The following is a 24,124-nucleotide window of genomic DNA, read 5'->3' as shown; positions in this document are numbered from 1 at the left end:
GTGCAATAAGTTAACCAAAAGGAGAGGTTCGAAAGCTTTGACATCAAGAACTTCAGACTACGTCTAAGTTCCATATAGAAAGCTTCGATCTGGACATGCACAGTCAGTCCGTCTGTACTAAAGTCAGGTGACCGACCAGTAGACCAGTCAGACGAACCAAGGACAGCAAGGCTGTACCCTGAAGACCATAAGGCACTATTCTTCGCTGAAGGATGAGTGTCTGGACTGCCTGGGCGATTCAAGCTAAGCACACCTTGGGGGGTGTATCAACGCAACCCCACGTCGTTAGCGAATCAACTCCTGAGCAATTCCTGACTCGAGCTTCTGGTGCCAGGAGAAAGGAGCGAGGAGCAAAAAAGGCGATTCAGCCCCGAAGGACGAATGCCTGACAGTCCAACCTGGTCTCATGTAAAACGATCATCGGGAGTGTATAAACGCAACCGACTTCGTCAACAAGAAACTCAGGGCTACCATATGTCGCCTGATCTCGCACGAGTGTCTGACTCCGAGAAAACAGGTGAGACAAAAAGTAGATGGTGAGCGAGTTTCGAGATTCCACAGAACTCAAAGATCGTGAAGGGCTTTGTTGTTTGACAGAAGCAAATCTCTGAGCCCAAAGGCTATCAACAACATATTTGCGTATTCTTCAATAGTTGTGACTGCCAGCTTATCCCATTCTTCAGACGGAAATGGAAGACGGTAATCTTATTCCTGTCAACATCTCGATAGTCTGAACGTAGTCAGACTCAGAGCGGAGAGGTTATAGGTACCTTTCGTGTTAGAGTAGACCGACTCTCTCGGAAAGGTCCTTGGAAAGTGAACTAGGAAGGACGTGACCTCTGTGAATCTAGGATCTTGAAGGCCAACATGGGGCGATCAGCGTCATTGTCGCTCCCTGTGACGTCATAAATCATCTTATAACAATTCCTAAGAGTTTGAAAAAGGGGAAAGAGAGACTAAACATCCATCCCCGTTTAATATCATAGGATGGCGTTTAATGGTACCGCTCTCAGATCGAGAATAAGGGAGCAGAGAAGAAGAAGCCTCTTCGTCCTCAACATAGCATAGAGATGAATGAAAGGACGTCCCTAAAGTCTCCACAACTCTCAACGTACTTCTAAAGAAAGAATCCACTCGGAAGTCAGTAGTTGCTGCCGTCGATCGAGATGATTCGTACAGACTTTTGCAATCCTGTAACGAACCTCTAGAGGATCGTTACATTTTACGTCTGTTGTTATAATAGGCTCTTTCTTGTAAACCCGAACAGGGACCGAGAGAAGATACTTCCTAAGATATGAGAGAGCTGTGGAAGATCAGAGTTGATATGGACCACTGGTTCCAAAAACTCATTTCGAGGACTGGAGGGACGACCGAATTGCTTCCACTTCTCTCAGATTATGATCCAGGACATCTGAAACCCTCTCCAGATGTCCGGCACCTTCTTTCTATCACCTCAGGTGATACTTGACGCACCGAGAGATGTTCAGAATCATTCCTAGATCTCGAATAAAATTTCAGTTTCCCGGAAGGAAAAACAAATAGAGGTCAGAATTGCAGTCTATTCAGAGAAACAAACTTCTTTAGGAAGGAAATGGTCCCCAGCAAGCTCATCCATTCCCTCACACAGTATGTTTACTTCCCTAATAAGGCTGCGCTTTACCTAAGCAGGAGAGCATATAATAGTGCAATGTTGCGGTAGACTCGTAGTCCTATACCGTGCGGTAACGAGCACCGAAAGGAGAAAGATATCTCTGTTGAACATAGTAAGGCAAAACGAATGCAATGTTTATTCATTCATGTAAGAAATCCCCTCAATCTTAGGCTAAAGTCCGTAATTGTAGGGCAGAGATACAGTCAGTCAATCCCGCAGGAGAGACGTAACCGCCAGCACAGAGATACGGTTATTCAGTCAATCCCGCAGGAGAGAGAGACGTAACCTACCGCACGTGACAGCGCACGAGCTGGTACTCAGTACTGGCTCGGTTGGACTGGAGGACAGTCACAGCAGCAGCTTAAGAACGTCGCCTCTTAACTTTATGCCTGGGTTGCCAGCTACCCTATTCTACGAAGAAATAGGTCCATTATTTTTGAGCAGAAAGAGACTCTCAAGCTGGTATATTTAAGCGAAACAGAAAACGCTAAATATATAGATGCGTTTGTGTCGTCATAACACTACCATACAACGGTAAAAGATAAATCGGAAACTCCTGGAAGGCTGCAGGGAGTAACGATTAAATGTCCTTAAAATAATAGACAATAGACCTCTCGGTTGCCATCCGAAGAGGTAACTACAGCAAGTGTATATGACTTGAACCAACCAGTAGTAAAATAACGCAAGGCAAAATATGATATTATATTACAATAAAGTTTGTTCATACTTACCTGGCAGACATATATATAGCTGAATTCGGAAATACAGCTACATACATATCTGACATGCAAGTTTCATGAACAAAACTCAGAGAATCGAAGCAGACAGCTCAAGCTTCATATGTTACTGGACATAAGCGTTCATTGACGTAGTCTACAAGTCTATTTCTTGTACGAGTCTGCGAATGACGAATGAGAGCTCTTCCGAATCTTGTCAATAAGAGCTTATTCGCTTACGCAATATCAAGTTAATGAGATGTTTGTCAATGAGAACTAACCCATTTACGGGACAAAGAGATATTTTGTCAATGAGGGGATACCCACTTACTTGACAAAACGATAGTATATTGTCAATGGGGGAAAGTCACTGAATTGACAAAACGTAATCCAGGAAGTCGAGCATTTATTTTTCTGATTCCCGTCTCAAACGAAGAAGGGGCAAGAATCCTGTTAAGAGACTGGGCTTACGGCAGGTACAACGACGATGTTCAATTCGGCAGCATAGTCTCGACTAGAAACTAACAAAATCTATCATCTGAAAAACCATTTCAGATGGGCTAAAAAGCTTGCAAAATTATCCTGGGAAGAGGAAGAAACTCTCCAACCAGCTTCCTCTCCCGTATCACAACTAACGCCTGCTAAAGCTTATATTTATTGGTAGTATGGCAAAGGAAGTCCTGTCTTGCGCTTTCCTGAAGAGCGTCCTTTTGATGAGTGCCTTTGCAAGAATCCTACTGAACGTTGCCGAGAGTCCTGACGTGCAGGACGTCGAGCCTTTACATAACCCGTAACTGCCTTATCGCAAAGTCTTGACTGCGGTAGAGAAAACGAGATCTTCCCTTGAGCTTTCCTTAACTCCATCCACCTTTGCGAAAAGCAATATAATATTGACAGAGACCTATTGAATTCACGAAACCCGAGGTCTTGCTGGGTTTCGAAGACGAAGTTGTCTGTTCACTTTAAGCTTCCTCCGAAGCACTGCTTACTTCACATTCTTGAGGCTCAAATCTTAAACAAGAGCTTGAAGAGTTCAACTGAAACGTTCAGCCAGGAGACAAACCTGGCGTGCGCTGGCGCGCGCTCGGCGTCCACTGGCGTGCGCCTGGCGTCCATCCGAGCGTCAAAAGAAGCATGCAGAAAAGCGTCACGATCCTGACAGGCGTCAAAACAAGCGAGAGAAACTGCCTTCTTTTTCATATTTCTCGGTGGAAAGACGTACACGTGATCAGGCGACGTTCGCCTTCTTACTTCTCACTGAAACACATAACGAGAGAGAGGGGACGTGAAGCGTCCTCTTCTATAAAGCTTCTATTTAGAGGGCGCGAGTCCTTCCGAGAGCTCCAACCCCTGCACGGGGAGGACGACCTCGGAGGACGAGAAGCAATACCTTCGAGATTCGTGCACGTGCACAATCTTCCGCAGCCTGGGAAGCGTCAACAGGTCCTACCGAAGGGACCCCAGATCGATGTGGGTTCCCCGTAACCCTCCTTCGGCTTTCGACATGCCCTCTCCCTGGTCCTGGGAGTCCGACAGAGGTCCAGGCCTAGAGGCGTTATGGGGCCGATCTGACGTTCCCTCCTGACGAGAGAGAGGACGTGAAGCGTCCTCTTCTCTAAAGCTTCTTAAGAGGGCGCGAGTCCTTCCGAGAGCTCCAACCCTTGCGCCGGGAGGATGCCTCGGAGGACGAGAAGCAATCCTTCAGGATTCGTGCACGTGCACGCACTTTGGCAGTCTGGGGATTTTCATCAGAAACTGCCGAAGGCACGACAGATCGGTGGGGGTTCCTCGTAACCCTCCTTCGGCTTTCGACATGCTCTCTCCCCGGGTCCTGGGAGTCAAGCAGAGGTCCCGGCCTAGAAAGGCGAAAATAAGGCTGATCTGACGCACCCTCCACTACACAAGGGGCACTGTCACTGCACTTAGCCACTTCACTATTGCTCTCTAAAGCAAACACTTTCGATTCTAAGTTACGAATCGACAGAGTATTAGAGAAAGGGCAATAACCTCTACAAGACCACTGTTTTAGGGCCCGAAGGCAACATTACAGGGTTAGGAGTAACAATAACAGAAGTAGCACTCTTCACAACAATGAAGGAGAGTGATCACCTCTCGCAGACATATTCATAACCCGTAGGCCATACTATAGGGTTAGGCAAAATAAAGTCTACAGGAAGGTTAGCAGGTTCACTACCCTGACTTTTGTTTACTGATTAATTGCGAACATACGAATCATACTTTTTCCTTACGGAATTAGACATGTTTACTGATTAATTGCGTACATACGAATCATACGTCTTCCTCACGGAATTAGACAAAGTCTCACACTCCTTACATGACAAATCTCAACAAAGAAGCAAGACCCATACCCCTCGTGCATACCAAGTGCGGATCTACCGAAGCTTTCGGTAGCCACACCCTATCTTTGCAGACAACACCCTCTGAAACTAGCCTAACTAGATTCAGATATCTTATGCAAAAATGAATCAAATTCAAATCAATTTAAGATAGCGTATGCCTAGCCACAAATCCAAGTAAATAAATTAAAAGACAATTAGGATACTTAGCGGCAATGAAGTTTCCAAAATCCTAAGCCGGAGGTACTGAAAACAGGTGTTTTCAGCACCGGCGACAGAAAAATTATGAATAGAAAATGGGAATGGTTCCTGATACCCGCCTCCCAGCGGCGGGAATGGGTACTAACCACCTGGCCGACCACTGCGTGTGTCAGAAGTTTTTGAAATTCTGTCGGACTTCAGAAAATACAGCTATATATATATCTGACAGGTAAGTTTCATGAACAAATTGGAAGTCTCTAGGACAATATTTAGATTTATGGTGAATTTTTGAAAAAAATTATTTGTTTACATCCGCACATTACGAATTCATGCATTATATTGTGATAATATTTTCTCTGTGTTGCTTTTATTGTTTTACAATGTGTTATATACCAAAATGATCGAAATTTAGTGTACACTACAAAAAAAAAAGTAACTTGTTACCTTTAACCGTTTTGCGCACAGCGCGATTTGAATACAATTATATATGAAATTTCGTTTTTGCGCTATCATATATTGCATTATTTATATATGATAATGATAATTTTTTTCATTTCTGATGGTTGCATACTAAACTTCAGCCAATGACAAAAAAAGGAGCCAAAAATGAACTCTTAATCTTGAAAACTAAGAGCGCTGTGATTTTTTGAAAAAAATATTTTTTTCGCCTCCGCGCTCACTCTGAAACACCTCCGGCACACGGGAGAAAAATTTTTTTTTTTTTACCGCTTCGGCGTAAGAGGGTTAAGTAGCATGGAAAAAGCTGCTATCCAGAAAACAGAGAAGAATCTCTACAAGTGTAACACTGCTGAAGCAGGCATTACTTTTAATACAATAATATTAATATTCATACACTGTTGTTACAATATTTATGCATTTCTATAGTACGTTATCTTTAAAAAATTAAAGAGGGAATTTTATCTTTAGCCTTCACGTTGTGAAGTGAGGGGGAAGGGTGGGCCTGTCAATTACTTGACAGAAAGTGACCATGGGTCAAAATAGCTGATTTTCTCTCTCTCTCTCTCTCTCTCTCTCTCTCTCTCTCTCTCTCTGCCAAAGGACTGACAGGTAGACAAATATATACTTTGTTCAGCACTCTCTCAGTCTCTCTCTGGAAAAAAATATACATATTTTAGGAGGGGAGGAAGTGTTGCCATAGAAGTTCATTTCAATCTTTTGATATTGTAAGTGGTAAAATGCTTAAGATAGCTTTGAAATTATATTAATATTATTTCAAAGGTATATTTGATGTAGGATGGTACATAAAATTGAGAGAAAATTATTTTAATCAAAACTACTGGGCATGAAGGAACACATTTCCCTGTTGTTTTCATGATAATAAAGGATAAACAACACAATGCTCGTATTACGATGAAATAAAAGTGAAAATAGTGAACGGAATTGCATCTTTTTTTTTCTACAATACGCACCAATGCAATGTTAAAAAAAAATAATTCCAGTTCACAAAGACATGTATTCACATCATATTTTGACTTAAAAACACGTTGTAAAACGAAAAATTACCTTGTCTCATTAAGTAAACTACGTATCTAGATATTTGTTTATGCTTTCTAGAAGCAAGAAAATTCACTTTAGAGTTAAATATGGTGAAATAAACTCGTATTTGCCATTAGCTTATTTCCAAAACAACACACTGACTGCTATGTTAGTAGAGGCAGTCTCCGGTTATCTGCGGACCGGGTTTATCAGCGATCTGGTTTTATGGTGCTTGTCTAGCGCCATAAAATGCCGAGTTCCTGTTATCAGTGACATAAGGTGCCTTGTAATGCCATCATAATGTGAAATAGAGCACGGTGAGATACATTAAGAAGAAAGTGAAATAAGTAAGTGTAGACATGAGCTGCTTCAGTACAGGCAGTCACCAGCTTACGACGTTTCGAGGTTACGATGCTTTTCAATTATATTCATCATAAATTATTTCCAGGTATACGACACGTTTCAGGGTTATGATGCCAATCTGACATAAGAAAGACGACCCCAAAAAAGCAAAATAATCAGTATTTGAATTTGTTTTTGAAAAATGCAATAAAAATGCAGTTTACATAGTTTTTAATATACCCAAAGCATTAAAATTAAGATTTTCTTAGAATTTTTAATAGTTTTTGATGATATTCCTGCTTATGGCGCATCTCAAGAACAGAAACCCTGTTATAAAGCAAGGAACTGCCTGTACTGTAAAAACAGTCAACAGTGCAAGCTAAACAATCGTGAGAATGGAATCTGTGCTGGTGTGATCCGTGCCTCCATGGTACCCTACACCAGGAACTCCCTCCAGCACCTTATTGATGCAATGGACCATGACAGTGAATTTAAAATGAAGACTACTGGCATAAATTCACGACGGCCACGTCTGTCCGCCATCAACTGGTCATTAAAGGACATGAAGAAAGAGACCCTGAGCGCATGCTGGAGTTAGTTGTGGCCGTACTGTGTGCATAATTATAAGTGCTTCTCTACTGAGGAAATTCAAAATTCAGCCATTAATAAGGCGGTACAGTTGGTGAGGATTCTTGGTGGAAAAGGCTTTGATGACATCACTGATGATGAAGTTGGGACCCACATTGATGCCCACTCTGACCCCCTGACAGACCAGGATTTGGAAGACCTGATGAACACTCCAGGTTCAGGAGAGGAGCAGGAGGGCCTTGATAGAGCATTGAAGCCCTATAATCAAGCCCTCACCAACATGAAGCAGCAATGACAACAGCTGGAAACACTTCATGATATATACAAAGAAGGCCTCTCCAAAGCCTTCCGAAACCCCTGAAGTAGTGTGTCCCAAATTGCCTGAAGTAGTGCCTCTTGAATTGCCTGAATTATTGCTTCCCAAAATGCCTGAGTTAGTGCCTCCCAAAGTGCCTACTGAAGGTGAAGAGGTGCCCTCTGAGATGTAACTCCTCTGCTTGGCTTTACATTCATCTTCATCTCCATTCATCTACCTGGACAGCTAATGCATCATCATCATCATCTTTAATCTACATTCATCATCAGTGAGTACCCTACTTACCCTTGTTGCACTAGTAATTCTGAGCATATTTGTTGAAGTTAAAAAATATTTACATAAATTTACTGAGAACGAAGATGCAGTAACATTTTGGGATTTATACATATTTTTTCTCATATTTCTTTCCACTGTTCTTTGCAAAATTACATCTAGTATAACTGACATAATATAATAAAAGATAAGAGCTAAAACCAACAGCAACCACTTGGTATATTTATGAGCAAATTTATAAAAAGTCATATGAAACAGAGAAATAGTACATACATCCTCCCTTGAAGTCAAAATTACAACTAAGCTCCTAAGTTGCCCAGTCTCTCATCTTAGCTAGTCTAAAAGTTGCAAATAGTGAGTTTATGGGCTATACAACTAGAGGAATGGCTACTGGATCAGTGTTTGTCGCTTGTTTACATAGTATGAGAGCTAAAGCAAGAGATTCTGCCTCTGGTGGTGTTCATCTTAATGTGCAGTGGCGCGGCAGCGAGCTGGGAGTCACCTCTACGTCGGCGGAAGTCTTGCAATGGGGGGATATGCCTGACTGCTGACAAGACTTAGCCTGACTACTAACAACGACTTAAAGATAAAATATTCATGTTCTTGCCCTGGGCTCAGTACCATAACAACGAGACCAGAGAAAACCTGTCACCATTACACAAATTTAGGATAAAAAAAACACTAACCAACCAACAAACTAGTGGGTCCTCCAGGTACCAGGTAACCCCCGCCTCCCCATAACTCAACATCCTTAACACAAGGAAAAGAGATAGAGAGAGATCTTGCCTCTCCTATGCTTCCTCCCCAAATACCATGCCAGCCACTGCTAGCAGGCCAAGGGTACTCCAATTTACAAACACTGTTTATATTTCTTTCGAATATATGATGCAAATACGGACTTAACATTGATTGAAGGGTTGCAGAAAGTGACAAGCAATGCTTGAATTAAGGAGAAGTGGCCTTGGCACTTTTTAATCACACACTTTCTCCACTTTGTCAATGAAGCTAAGAGATGGCCCCCAATTCCAAAGCAGAACTTGTAGGAGGATGGAGAGAAGGAGGGTTGAGGATAGGAAAACATTGTTACCAGGAGTAGAAGGAAGAACTGGAATCTGCCTTAGGCCTAGGGAAGTCCCTACTGACAGAAGCTCTACTTTTGGCTCTAGTGGCCACCTTCCTGATCCTGTTCTTTTCTAACCTATTTAGGTGAGATTCTAAAAACTTCCACATACTTTCACCCCACTCCTTACTCTCATCATAGGTAAGATATCCAGTACATTACCTGTCCTCTACAATTGCAGCACACAGTGTGTGCATCATACCAAGCTCGGTCAATCTAGTTTTGCAGCCTTCGCTACAATAGTGAAGACTGAAAGCACTAGATTCAGACATACTAATATTCTAAAGCTAACAGAAGAAATAAGCTAAAGAAGTTAATGCAACCAAGCTGAAGGCAACCGACAAAATACAACTAGAGGGTACATCACTGATTTCAGCATGCAATCGAAAAATGGCAAACATGAATTCAGGAGCACAATGACATGTTGTCAGTTTGCTCAGCTTGAATAAAAATGATGCCGTTGGCTTCTGTCGCCCGCGAGCTCCCATTGCGGTGGGCAGGACCTGTCACCCCTCCATTGCAACAGTCACTTGTGTGCAAATTTTTAAAATATAGGATGCAATGCGAGGCTAATCATTAGCAAAGTAATTACTTGATAAATTGCTTTTATAAAACCTGTTATTGCTACTCGTGAACATGTCCGTCCACTAAGGGTTAGAGGACATAAAACAATCCTGTTACCTTGGGGGAACAATGCCCAATTGGTAGAGAGTATACTAATGACTGATGATTGATAAATAATGCTTGCATTACTCTGTACTCTGCAGCAGAAACAGGCAGCACTGACATGGAAAATAAGGGAAAATTTGGGAAAGTAATATCACAGAATGTTACGGTTCACAGCCAGGTTACGGTAGGAAGATTGTATACAAAAGAATTTGGCTAGATGTGGTATAAATAGGCAGAGTAAAAAGACTGAGATGGTTTGGACATAAGCTGTGGAGGAATAATGTAGTAGCACGACAAGGACATGTAGGGAGGTCCAAAAAATCATGGAGAAAGGAAATAGGTAAAGACCTAAGATCTCATGGGAGATTGGTCAGAAAAAGTACTTGACAGAAAAGAATATTGGGAATCATTTCATACCTTACTCCTACAAAAATTTTCATATCTTACTCTTATAAAAATGTTTATGGTAACTATTATTTTGAATAAATTTCTTGTTGAACATACCTTACTCCTACAAAAATGTTCATATCTTACTCTTATAAAAATGTTTATGGTAACTATTATTTTGAATAAATTTCATGTTGAACATTCGCCATCTCACTTCTGATCCTAGCATCTTGGTGAAACTGATACAATAAATCATCAAATCCTCACTAAAACCAATCAAAAGCTAATCATCTGGAGATAGGTCACCTCATATGTTTTCATCACACTTGAATAACATCCATTCATTATTTTTATATAATTCTTTCCAATTGATATAGACAGACAGAGAAACAATAAGACTTTAACCACCTTCGGCAAATAATTCTGGATTTGAAACAATCAACCTTCATCTACAATCTCAGTGAAAATTCTACTAATGAGTAGCACAATTTAAAAGAATAGGACATCATACCCGGAACTGATGGTTTAGAAGGCTGTACTGGAAGCGTAGGGGCTGAATTTAAAGTAGCTGACAAGACTGCAGAGCCTGTACTGCTGGTCACATTACTACTGACAGTCGCACTTGTTGACAGCGTGCTCGACAACCCGGAAGCCCCTGTTGAGGTCTGCTCTCCAAAACTCTAAGTAAAAGAAAAATATAATAAAACGTTTAAAATGATTCTGAAAAGCAGTTTCACTATCCAATTCTGTAAACAGTTTATCTCATTAAATGCACCATTAGTCTAAGTATTAATATTTCCTAAATAAAACACACCAACTTTTGTCATCTCTCCCTAACTCCCAACAAATATTCAGGGGTTTTGACAAGGCATCTAAACTAGTTTTGATGGCCCATCTGGTGACCTCCTCATTTCATTTTCCCTGGATTGAGTCGAACTGGAAAAGTTTACTAGTATTTCATTCTGGATTTGACAACCAAATAATTTGCAATCAATTCATTCTAGGACTGTTTTGAAGAATTTGGCACAGTTGGGTGCTGAGTTACTTAGACAAAATAAAGGCTTAACAACCTAAACTTTCATTTCATAAACAAGAATGCAGATAAATGGAGTCTTATAGTAAAACAATACAGCTATCACTGCTTATAGATTAGCCATTCAATAACCTTACAAAAAAAAATTGAAACCCTATCTAAATTTTGATGACCTATGAGTAAGCTAATGAAAGCAAGGGCAGTATGATCATGTACTAGTTTTTTAGGGCATATTTTAACTTGGTCCACCAAAGATGCATCTTTTATTATTTGTACTTTGATTTTTAAATTATTCTAATTTCTCTCTAAAGTTATGTCAATTTTTTTTCTTTACTGTGACTTTTCAGTACTTTTATGAGTTCACTGTTAGAAATTTAGCCATCAAAAGGAAAATTTCAATCATCTTCTCTGGTGTAAAAAACTAAGATTCAAGATATGTGCTGTAATACTTAATATGCTAATGGGATGGATTAAAAATTCATTTGAAAAATAAAGAGTACTGAGACTGGTGACTTACAATATAAACATGACCACTTCTATGATACAAAAATAAGACATCAGCAGCAATGATGGTACTGGACAATGACAGTAGTATGTAGTTCAAACTAGAACCAGTACCTTAACCAAATATGTTAATGGGTTCCCATATCATATGGAGACAAAGGATTGATAAAACTTCAAAGACGCTCTGCCATACAGCTCAAATGTTATGTAAATGAAGTCAAAAGATTTACTCAAAATGCCTTTGCAAAATCTGGTAATCTGGTAAGTCTGATTTTCATACAGCCAGTGAATTATAGGCAATTGTCACTAAACAAATGAATAACAAATTTTGATTGTTCATTCAGTTGAAAAGTTTCTCAACCCAGTCGATCCAGTCATCCTCTGAGTGCTATTGTGAATGCAGCCAGTATTTTTTAAAAATTTATTTTAACTCTACTCTATGATTTATGTATATACAATTTATATATCGCACATGTCAGCGGATAAGGTGACCCCCCCATTTTTCATGTAAAAATGTTGGTTTAGAGGTATGTTCGCTGTATAAGATGACCACCAATTTATTAGATAATAAATAACTAAATCAGCTGATGTAAGTTAGTTGGTACATAAATAAAAACAACAATTATTTGAATTATTGTAGGTACATAAATAAAAACAACAATTATTTGAATTATTGTAGCAAAAATGTGTAAAATTAGTATCTTCAAGATTTTAAAAATGTTTGGCAAAGCTAACCATTGCAAAAAATACTTTTGTATTCTCTTAAGAAAAATAATAGTAAACATCATAACAAATGCTCAACACCTGTAACGTCACTACCACCAGAGTAGTACCCATCGCAAGTAGATTCCATGAATGTATTTCTTTACAATTGGAAGGAATCCTGGTATTAGGGATAACTGGGGAACTATTGATATCACAAAACCTTTTAGTTTTATTATAAAATGCTACCAAGGAAATATTGGCCTTTAGTAACCAACAAGTCTAGTAAGTCAAGAAAACTGAGAACTACGAATAATGAGCAGATCGTAAAATGTTCTGGAGGACAAGGCACCATCTAAAACTGGCAATAACACACATGTACTTCACTTCATTTAATATGTTTATAAATGAAGTAGCATCAATTTTTAAACACAGCTTTGATAACTTACATTTCTCTTATGAAAGAAACGTGTCTGAATTATGTTCCATTCGGTAACAAGACAGTGATGATATCAGTAATACAAATCAGCTGATTATTTTAAGAATGTAAACAAAACCAGAATGCAAATAGCAGATTACTCTGTTCATATTATAATACGATAATATGGTAATAATACATGCAATATGATTAGATACAAGAAAAAAGTTTTAATAACATTATTATTCTCGATACACAGCTATTATTCGATGTTTGCTAATGGATATCCGTCAGTGCAACAACCTAACCAGGGCAACTCTGTGTGTGTGTGTGTGTGTGTGTATGTCAAGAACATTGATCATTTTAATAAAACTGTTGTTTTACTGTATCTGATTATATTGCATGTATTAATACCATATTATAATATTCAAATATGAACAGAGCGATCTGCCATTTGAATTCTGGTTTTGTTTACTCTCTTAAAATCAGCGGATTTTGCTTTACAAATATCATCACTGTCTATAGTTGCCAAATGGAACTAGACTCAGAGAAAAGTTTCTTTCATAAAAATTATCAAAGCTGGCTTTAAAAATTGCAGCTACTGAGAAATTCCAGGTTTAAAAATTACATATGAAGCAATTGTAAATCTATACCGACGTAAACAACTGAATCGAAAAACGGCTGATCGCTGGTGTCATTTGCTGTAACTATTGAACCTTTGTCGGACGTCATTTACCATAACTATCAGGCGTCTATTAAAGTTAGTCCATTTACCATAACTATCAGGCGTCTCTTAAAGTTAGTCCATGTCAAATCCTGCCGATTCTCAACAGTAGCTTCTAAAAGTGAAAATAAAATACATTTTTACTCATTCTTCATGCAATGGAGATCTAAAGGAAGAATCCCAGTGAACAGAAGCTGAATAAAAAGAACAACAGAGCAGGCAAAAGTGATGTCAGGGGCTGGCTAAATCACATCTCTTATAGCAGCTAATGGCAATGGAGATACCAGTACAGCGGGGCCTCGCTTAGTCGTGGATCAGCAATCACGAATTCAGTTAATCACAGGTTTTTCCTTGGACCACTTCTCAGTCCATATCGCTGGTATGAATCCAGCATTGCGGGCTTGTCCGTGGTAGGCTAAGCCTCATCCGGTTCCGATAACCAGTAAATGCATGAACAGATTCACATTATGATATTAACTGACAATAAAGGTAATAAAACCATTCTCACCTTATATATTATTGGCATATCTTCATAATATATAGCCTATTCATGGAATAATTCCACATCATTGACATCAACTTGTAGTTGAGCGGCCAGCAGAAATGTAAAAATTGAGTTACACTTAACAGCACCTTTGTCATTAACCTTTTAGAAATGTTAATAATAGTAGTGTAATTACAGTAGTAATAACATTTAGGAAAATATTAATTTTCAATTCGAACTTCATTATTGTTTTGGTATAACGTAATCAACTTCTCTGAACACTGCAGTCATACAAACGATAATTATCATAGATTATCGTATTGTTGTTTGAGATGGGCGACGAAGCGTAAACGTAATAAAACCATTTTAACCTTATAAAGTAGTACTTCAAGATACGAAATTAATCCATTCCGAGGCGGCCTTCGTATCATAAGTTTTTCGTATCTTGGAACACATTTTACATGTAAAATGGCTAATCCGTTCCAAGCCCTCCAAAAACACCCCAGTAAATTATATTTCAAGGCCTAAAACACATGTTCTAGGGTTACGACACCGATCCGACAAAAGAAATATGACTCCTAAAAGGCAAAATACTGTACATACTTGAGTAATATTCAACTGCATGTAATGTTCAACCCCATTTTTACTGCCTATATTAGGACTTTAGCATATGTCCCTTAGCAATAAGCCTAGCCTCTGTTAGCGGTTGCTACTGTAGCCTAGTCTATGATTCTGACATCTAAACCTAAGAGCTAAAAGCTTAGAATATGCCAATAAAATGTATAAATAATCAGTATGTACTCATTTCAAATAATTATTTATTAATCATTAACTATAATACAAAAACAAACAAAAAACAAACCTTCCAATCGATTGTTTACATTCAGCTCTTACCCGTCTTACGAGTATCAAACGAGCGCCAAGCAATCATTTTTCCTAGCACACAGTAAGCCATAAATTGTCATTAGTATCTTTCTTCAACTAATGAAACTACCAAACAATATAATAACCATTCATTTCTATTCTTTATTCTATCTTTACCTAATGGAGATACCGAGTTACTGACAGCTATAATGAAACATACGTATACGTAACGTAATAATAAAACAGAAGAGTTCTAAAAAATACGTATTTGTTGGCAGTCTGATTTATTTTATATTTTATGATATCTAATTCACAATTTTTTTATTAAATGTATTGCATGTACTCATTTCAAAAAATTATTAAGTAACCATTAACTATAATAACAAACAAAAAAAAGATTCCAAACGTCTGTTTACATCCAGCACTTGCAAGTATCGAACGATCGCTAAGCAATCACTTTACACAATAAGCCATAAATTTTCATTATCTCTCTTCAACTACTGAAACTACCAAACAGTATAATAACCATTCATTTCTATTCTTTATTCTATCTTTACCTAATGTTGTTTTTTATTAACCCTCTTACGCCGAAGCGGTAAAAAAAAAAATTGTCTCCCGTGTGCCGGAGGTGTTTCAGAGTGAGCGCGGAGGCGGAAAAAATATTTTTTTCAAAAAATCACAGCGCGCTTAGTTTTCAAGATTAAGAGTTCATTTTTGGCTCCTTTTTTCGTCATTGCCTGAAGTTTAGTATGCAACCATCAGAAAAGAAAAAATTATCATTATCATATATAAATAATGCGATATATGATAGCGCAAAAACGAAATTTCATATATAATTGAATTCAAATCGCTCTGTGCGCAAAACGGTTAAAGGTAACAAGTTACTTTTTTTTCGTTGTAATGTACACTAAATTGCGATCATTTTGGTATATAACACATTGTAAAACGATAAAGCAACACAGAGAAAATATTATCACAAAATAATGCATGAATTCGTAACGCGCGGACGTAAACAAATATTTTTTTCAAAAATTCACCATAAATCTAAATATTGTCCTAGAGACTTCCAATTTCTTTCAAAATGAAGACAAATGATTGAATATTACTATACTGTAAGAGTATTAGCTTACAATTGCAGTTTTCGACCATATCTGACGAGTTAAAATTGACCAAATGTCGAATTTTTATATATATATTTTTTATATGCAATTATTTCGGAAATAAGAAAAGCTACAACCTTCAAATATTTTTCGTTTTATTCTACATGAAATTGCGCACATTTTCATATATAAAACTCTATGAAATGCCTAATATGAAACGGAGCAAATATTCCGAGAATGGGACGTACGCATTTTGGAGATTTGTGGTGGAGAATCCACGCGCGGAAGGAAGGAAAGATTTTTTTTTAATTCACCATTAATCTAAATATTTTGCTATAGACTTTGAATTTGTTTCAAGATGAAGATAATTGAGTTTTAGCTTACAATTGCGTTTTTCGACCATTTCGGTAGAGTCAAATTTGACCGAAGGTTGAAATTTTGGCAATTATCGTTATTTATATGAAAATATCTCAAAACTGATCAAATCTACAACCATGGGTTGTTTTTAGTTGTATTGTGCATGAAATTGCGCACATTTCCATATATAAAACTTTATATAATGGCTAATTTTAAAATGGTGCAAACATTACCACAATCGCATGTATGATTTTTTTCGGAAGAGTTACCACGCGGACGTAAGGAAAAAGTTTTTTCAAAAATTCACCATAAATCGAAATATTGTGCTAGAGACTTCCAATTAGTTGCAAAATGAAGGTAAATGATTGAATATTACTAAAATATAAGTTTTAGCTTAAAATTGCATTTTTCGACCATTTCGGTAGAGTCAAAGTTGACCGAAGGTTGAAATTTTGGCAATTATCGTTATTTATATGAAAATATCTCAAAACTGATTAAAGCTACAATCTTGAGTATTTTATTGTTGTATTCTACATAAAAATGTGCACATCTTCATATATAATACTTCAAGTAACGGCTAATTTACAATGGTACAAAAATTATGTCAAAGTGACGAAATAATTTCGGAGATGTGTCACAGATACTTTTTAGTGCGGCAAGAAAGAAATTAGCGCTAGCGCGCCTGCGTAACGATTGTAAACAAAACAACACCTTGATCCATGAACTCCCAGCATCCCCCAAGGCGCGTCATTCAAAAGTTTTAGGCTGGTAGGCCTATAAGTATTTTTCCGCGAATTTTAAATAAAACTTTTGTAAGTCGACGTAAAATATGTCCAGTCGGCACACGGGAGACAAAAAATGTAGATGTAAAATACGTCCAGTCGGCGTAAGAGGGTTAAATGTATTGCATGAATAAGTTTTCAATTTACAGCAACCTTTTACCAATAGAATACTTAAAGCACAAGGGGTAGATGCTGACCAATAGGAGAGCAGGACCTTATGGGGTGACTAGCATCAGGAACCAATGGAAGAGCGGGAGGATGGTGGCGAGTTTACTCAGTTGGCGGCGCGGGAGTTTTAAAATTGTTCTCGGTGGTCCGGGCGAATCTCGGGACTTTACAGCCACAACCTTTCGTATCTTGAAAACTTTTCGTATGTAGAGCAGTAAAATTTTTCGCATTGGCTTTCGTATCTCGAGGTACTACTGTATATTATTGTCATATATTCATAATAAAATGCATATCTTATATATTATTGGCATATCTTCATAATAAAAAGCCTCTTAAAGGAATAATTCCTTGGGAATGCATTTTTCAAAAGACAAAAATACACTACATGTTTTCAGCATGCAATGGCGACGAAGCGTAAACGTAATAAAACCATTTTTACCTTATATATCAGTCATATAATCATAATAAAATGCATATCTTATATATTATTGGTTTATCTTCATACTAAAAAGCCTCTTCAAGTAATAATTCCTTGGGGAATGCATTTTCCAAAAGACAAAAATACACTACAAGTTTACAGTATGCACTGATTACTTTATTTTGATGTGATTACATTAACATTACAGTATGGTACTGTAAGCAGTACAGTAACTATTTTTCATCATAAATGTATATTCATTCACAAAAAAAATAAGTATAATCACCGTGACGTCACCAAACCTACAGTCTCATTCGTACATACTATTTTTACATAATGTGATAGTGGTTACACCGTTCTACAAAGTACATTGTATTTTACATAAGTATCCTCTAAACTCTATCATAAATCACTTTACTTACTTTTTTTTGGAGCCCAAATACTACATCCCGGAAAATTAACAAAATCGCGAATTTTATCATAAAGCAAGATTTACTAATTAATGTTTTCTTCTTTTCATGAATATATGCATTTTTAGGATAAACTCATTTACCCATTTTCAAATACTATGAATGTAAATAGCAAAATCTCTCTCTCTCTCTCTCTCTCTCTCATCACTTACAGAAAAAACCCGACATATATAGGTACAAATGTGTTGCCATATTTTTATTCTTTCTGTGATTTACGAAACTATGCTTCAATACAACTTTTATAGTTGACTCAATGATTATCACATATTATAACAGAATACAAGAGAATATCTTATCACTATCAATGTTTCATTTCTTATCACCATAAAAATATTTAAAATACAAATTTCATTGTTATTCTCGAGCTAAGCTAGTCAAGTTACTCTCGTCCCAAACTATTCAACAATTACTCTCCTCCTAAGCTGCTCTCTCTTCTCTCTCTCTCTCTCTCTCTCTCTCTCCTCTCTCCCTCCTTCTCTCTCCTCCTCTCTCTCTCTCCTCTCTCTCTCTCTCTCTCTCTCTCCTCATTTACTGAGACTCAAGAATTTTTATAGTACATGTACTCTCTCTTACAGAGATGTGTTTTATTTATGATAAATAAATGATTTACTAATTTTCAAATTATCACTACTAATGTAAACAGGAATAATATCAATTCATTAAAGAAAATACTAAAGCGAATTAGCAAGATTTTAGTTTATAAATAAAAAAATTATGTAAGAATGATAGAAAATCCATTCTACCCCACATCTTGTCTTTGAACTCCAGGTAGCTAAGCTGAGATGGCTGGGGTCCAGCAATTTTCAAATATATCAAGTAATGTAACAGGAGGGGGAGTGTGTTGCCCACTCAAGATCATGTAGTTTCTCTCTCTCTCTCTCTCTCTCTCTCTCTCTCTCTCTCTCTCTCTCTCTCTCTCTCTATGGTACATGTGCATATGTTTATTAATATACAGTGGTACCTCGAGATACGAAATTAATCCATTCCGAGACGGCCTTCGTATCAAGAGTTTTTCGTATCTTGGAACACATTTTACATGTAAAATGGCTAATCCGTTCCAAGCCCTCCAAAAACACCCTAGTAAATTATATTTCAAGGCCTAAAACACATGTTCTAGGGTTACGACGGAAGAAATATGACTCCAAAAAGGCAAAATACTGTACATACTTGAGTAATATTCAACTGCATATGATGTTCAACCCCATTTTTACTGCATATATTAGGACTTTGGCATATGTCCCTTAGCAATAAGCCTAGCCTATGTTAGCGGTTGCTACTGTAGTCTAGTCTATGATTCTGACATCTAAACCTAAGAGCTAAAAGCTTAGAATATGCCAATAAAATATATAAATAATCAGTATGTACTCATTTCAAATAATTATTAATTAATCATTAACTATAATACACAAACAAACAAAAAACAAACCTTCCAATCGATTGTTTACATTCTCAGCTCTTACCCGTCTTACGAGTATCGAACGAGCGCCAAGCAATCATTTTTCCTAGCACACAGTAAGCCATAAATTGTCATTAGTATCTCTCTTCAACTAATGAAACCACCAAACAGTATAATAACCATTCATTTCTATTCTTTATTCTATCTTTACCTAACGGAGATAAAGAGTTACTAACAGCTATAATGAAACATACGTAATACGTATACGTAACGTAATAATAAAACAGAAGATTTCTAAAAAATGCGTATTTGTTGGCAGTCTGATTTATTTTATATTTTATGATATCTAATTCACATTTTTTTTATTAAATGTATTGCATGTACTCATTTCAAATAATTATTAAGTAACCATTAACTATAATGAACAAAAAAAAAAAAAAAAAAAAAAAAAAAAAAAAAAAAAAAAAAAAAAAAAGCTTCCAAACGTCTGTTTACATCCAGCACTTACAAGTATCGAACGATCGCCAAGCAATCACTTTTACACAGTAAGACATAAATTTTCATTATCTCTCTTCAACTACTGAAACTACCAAACAGTATAATAACCATTCATTTCTATTCTTTATTCTATCTTTATCTAATGTTCTTTTTTCTATTAAATGTATTGCATGAATACTAAGTTTTTCAATTTACAGCAACCTTTTACCAATAGAATACTTAAAGCACAAGGGGTAGATGCTGACCAATAGGAGAGCAGGACCTTATGGGGTGACTAGCATCAGGAACCAATGGGAGAGCGGGAGGATGGTGGCGAGTTTACTCAGTTGGCGGCGCGGGAGTTTTAAAATTGTTCTCGGTGGTCCGGGCGAATCTCGGGACTTTATAGCAACAACCTTTTGTATCTTGAAAACTTTTCGTATGTAGAGCAGTAAAATTTTTTGTATTGGCTTTCGTAACTTGGATTTTTCGTAAGTTGAGCCTTTCGTATCTCGAGGTACTACTGTTTTTGCATAACAACAACAACAACAACAACAACAACAATAAACATAATAATAATAACTAATTTCAAAATTTACATCTTGTCTTTGAACTCCAGGTAGCCAAGCTGAGATGCCTGGAGCCCAACAACAGTCAAATATATAAAGTAATGTGACAAGATGGGGAGAGTGTTGCCCACTCAACATCATGTAGTTTCTCTCTCTCTCTCTTTTACTGAGATGAGAGAATTTCTATGGTACATGTGTATATGTTAATAATTTTGCATAATAATAATAATAATAATAATAATAATAATAATAATAATAATAATGATGATAATAACAATAACTAATTTCAAAATTCACATGTGATAGTATTTTAACCCTCTTACGTCGATTGGACGTATTAAACGTCGAGTCAAAATGTCTCCCGTATGCCGATTGGACGTATCATACATCGGCTCAAAAAAGTTTTTTTTAAAATTCGCGGAAAAATACTTATAGGCCTACCAGCCGAAAACTTTTGTATCACGCTCCTTGGGGGATGCTGGGAGTTCACGGATCAAGGCGTTGTTTTGTTTACAATCGCTACGCAGGCGCGCAAGCGAGAATTTCTTTCTTATCACACTAAAAAGTATCAGTGACACATCTCGGAAATTATTTCGTCACTTTGACATAATTTTTGCACCATTTTAAATTATCCTTTACATGAAGTATTATATATGAAAATGTGCGCAATTTCATGTAAAATACAACAAAAAAATACTCATGATTGTAGCTTTTAACAGTTTTGAGATATTTTCATATAAATAACGATAAGTGCAAAAATTTCAACCTTCAGTCAACTTTGACTCTACAGAAATGGTCGAAACGCAATTGTAAGCTAAAATTCTTGTATTATAGTAATATTTAATAATTTGCCTTCATTTTGCAACAAATTTGACGTCTCTTGCACAATATTTCGATTTATGGTGAATTTATGAAAAAACTTTTTCCTTACGTTCGTGCGAAAACTCTTCCGATAAATTTTTTCGTGCGATTGTCCTAATGTTTGCACCCTTTTAAATTTGCCGTTACATAAAGTTTTATATATGGAAATGTGCGCAATTTCATGCACAATACAACTAAAAACAACCCATGGTTGTAGCTTTTATCAGTTTCGAAATATTTTCATATAAATAATGTTAAGTGAAAAAATTTCAACTTTCGGTCAACTTTGACTCTACCGAAATGGTCGAAAAACGCAATTGGAAGCTAAAACACTTATATTCTAGTAATATTCAATCATTTACCTTCATTTTGCAACGACTTGGAAGTCTCTAGCACAATATTTCGATTTATGGTGAATTTATGAAAAAAAAAAAAAAAAACATTTTCCTTACGTTCGCACGGTAACTCTTCCGAAAAAATCAGAATTTTTTTGTGCGATTGTCGAAATGTTTGCACCATTTAAAATTAGCTGTTACATAAAGTTTTATATATGAAAATGTGCGCAATTTCATGTAGAATACAACTAAAAATTATTGAAGGTTGTAGCTTTTCTCTTTTTTCGAAATATTTGCATATAAATCACGATAAATAGAAAAAAAACTACGTTCGGTCAAATTTGACTCTACCGAAATAGTTGAAAAACGCAATTGTAAGCTAAAACTCTTACGGCCTAGTAATATTCCGTCATTTTTCTTCATTTTGAAACAAATTTGAAGTCTCTAAAACAATATTGTGATTTATTCTGAATTTTTGAAAAATATATTTACCTTCACTAAGCGCGCCGATTCGCGGCCGCAAGTCTCCGAAATACGTACATCGCATTATCCTAATATTTGCTCCTTTTCATATTAGCCTTTTTATAGAGGTTCATATATCAAAATGTGCGCAAATTCATGAAAAATACAATAAAAAATAATTGAAGGTTGTAGCTTTTTCCATCTCCGAAATATGTGCATATAAAAAAAAATATATATAAAAATTTCGACATTCGGTCAAATTTAACTCGTCCGAAATGGTCGAAATCTGCAATTCTAATCTAAAACTCTTACAGTATCATAATATTCAATCATTTGTCTTAATTTTGAAACAAATTGGAAGTCTAGAACAATATTTAGAATTACGGTGAATTTTTGAAAATAACATTTTTTTACGTCCGCGCGTTACGAATTCATACATCATTTTGTGATAATATTTTTCCGGTGTTGATTTTATTGTTTTACTACGTATTATATATCAAAAAGATTGCAATTTAGTGTACAATACAACGAAAAAAAAAGTAACTCGTTAGCTTTGACCGTTTTTTGCACAGCGTGATTTGAATACAATTATCTATGAATTTTTTTTTTTTTCGCTACCATATATCGCATTATTTACATATGATAATGATATTATTTTTCATTTCTGATGATTGCATACTAAACTTCAGGCAATGGAAAAAAATGAGCCAAAAATGAACTCTTAATCTTCAAAACTAAGCGCGCTGTGATTTTTTGAAAAAAATTATTTTTTCCGCTTCCACGCTCGCTCCAAACCGGCACCGGCATACAGGAGAGATTTTGATTTTTAGGGCTTCGGCGTAAGAGGGTTAAAGAAATGCAATATATCCACTTCACTCTTAAATAAGGATAACTAACTATCTCTCTCTCTCTCTCTTCTGCCACATGAGAGATACATAGTGGTAACACTCGCCCTCAGTTTGGGCTGGAAGTGTATGTACAGTGGTCCCCCGGTATTCGCAGGGGATGCGTACCAGACCCCCCCGTGAATAGTTAGAGCCCGCAAATGTTTGGAACCCCTATAAAAACGCTAGAAATAGCCTATTTTGTTAGTTGAAACTCAAGAAAAACCACTAAAAATGTTCATTCTTGGTTTTTTTAATAGTTTCATTACAAAAAGTGCATTCTATGATGGAGTTGGTAAAAAAACCAGGAATTTGTGGATATTTCTCATAGAAAAATACCACAAATGCGTGAATTTTCCGCGAATAATGCGGAGAAACGTTCCTCAGAGAAACCCGGGAATGTGTGAGTCCGCAAATCCAGAGAACGCGAATACGGGGGGCCCACTGTATACAGTCTATCTTTAAGGGCATTACTATATTTATAGTAAAATAATAATATACAGTACTAGTTTTCAAATAATATCAAGTTTCATGAGATTAAACAATAGCAATAACATTTCTCTCTCTCTCTCTCTCTCGTATGTTTATTTGTTTTGTAGTACAAATAAATGATTTACCTTTTAACTAATTTTCAAATATTAATAAGATTAATAAAAAATAGCGATTCCCAGTCTTTTTATCCACTTGGAGGAAGGAGTGAGGGGAAGGAGTGGGGAGTTGGGAGTTAGGAGTTATTCTCTCTCTCTCTCTCTCTCTCTCTCTCTCTCTCTCTCTCTCTCTCTCTCTCTCTCTCTCTCTCATAGAAATAATTCATAATTTCACTCTCTCTCTGTTACTGGCTGTAGGTATATATTTTTATTGGTAAAATGTTTAAGATGACTTTAAAATGATATCAATAATATAACCTCAAAGATTAATACAGTAATAGGTTAGTAATTTTAGCTAAATTTGAAGTAGGATCTTATTTAAGGTATACATTTGGTATCTGAACTTTCAAGA

At 36.7% G+C, this 24,124-nt stretch overlaps 1 protein-coding gene across 6 annotated transcripts in view; it reads right to left on the bottom strand.

The window, feature by feature from the left end:
• The window catches only part of LOC135198611 (protein lingerer-like), a 270,401-nt gene that overhangs the window by 52,417 nt on the left and 193,860 nt on the right, over positions 1-24,124 (bottom strand). For all 6 annotated transcript variants that reach the window (XM_064226351.1, XM_064226354.1, XM_064226352.1 and 3 more), the window contains one exon: positions 10,629-10,797. In XM_064226351.1, the coding sequence (XP_064082421.1) occupies positions 10,629-10,797 (169 nt within the window). The remainder of the gene's footprint in view (positions 1-10,628; positions 10,798-24,124) is intronic.

The sequence above is a fragment of the Macrobrachium nipponense genome, chromosome 22, assembly GCF_015104395.2.
Source record: "Macrobrachium nipponense isolate FS-2020 chromosome 22, ASM1510439v2, whole genome shotgun sequence".
Lineage (NCBI taxonomy): Eukaryota > Metazoa > Arthropoda > Malacostraca > Decapoda > Palaemonidae > Macrobrachium > Macrobrachium nipponense.
This window is presented reverse-complemented; position numbering and strand designations above follow the sequence as displayed.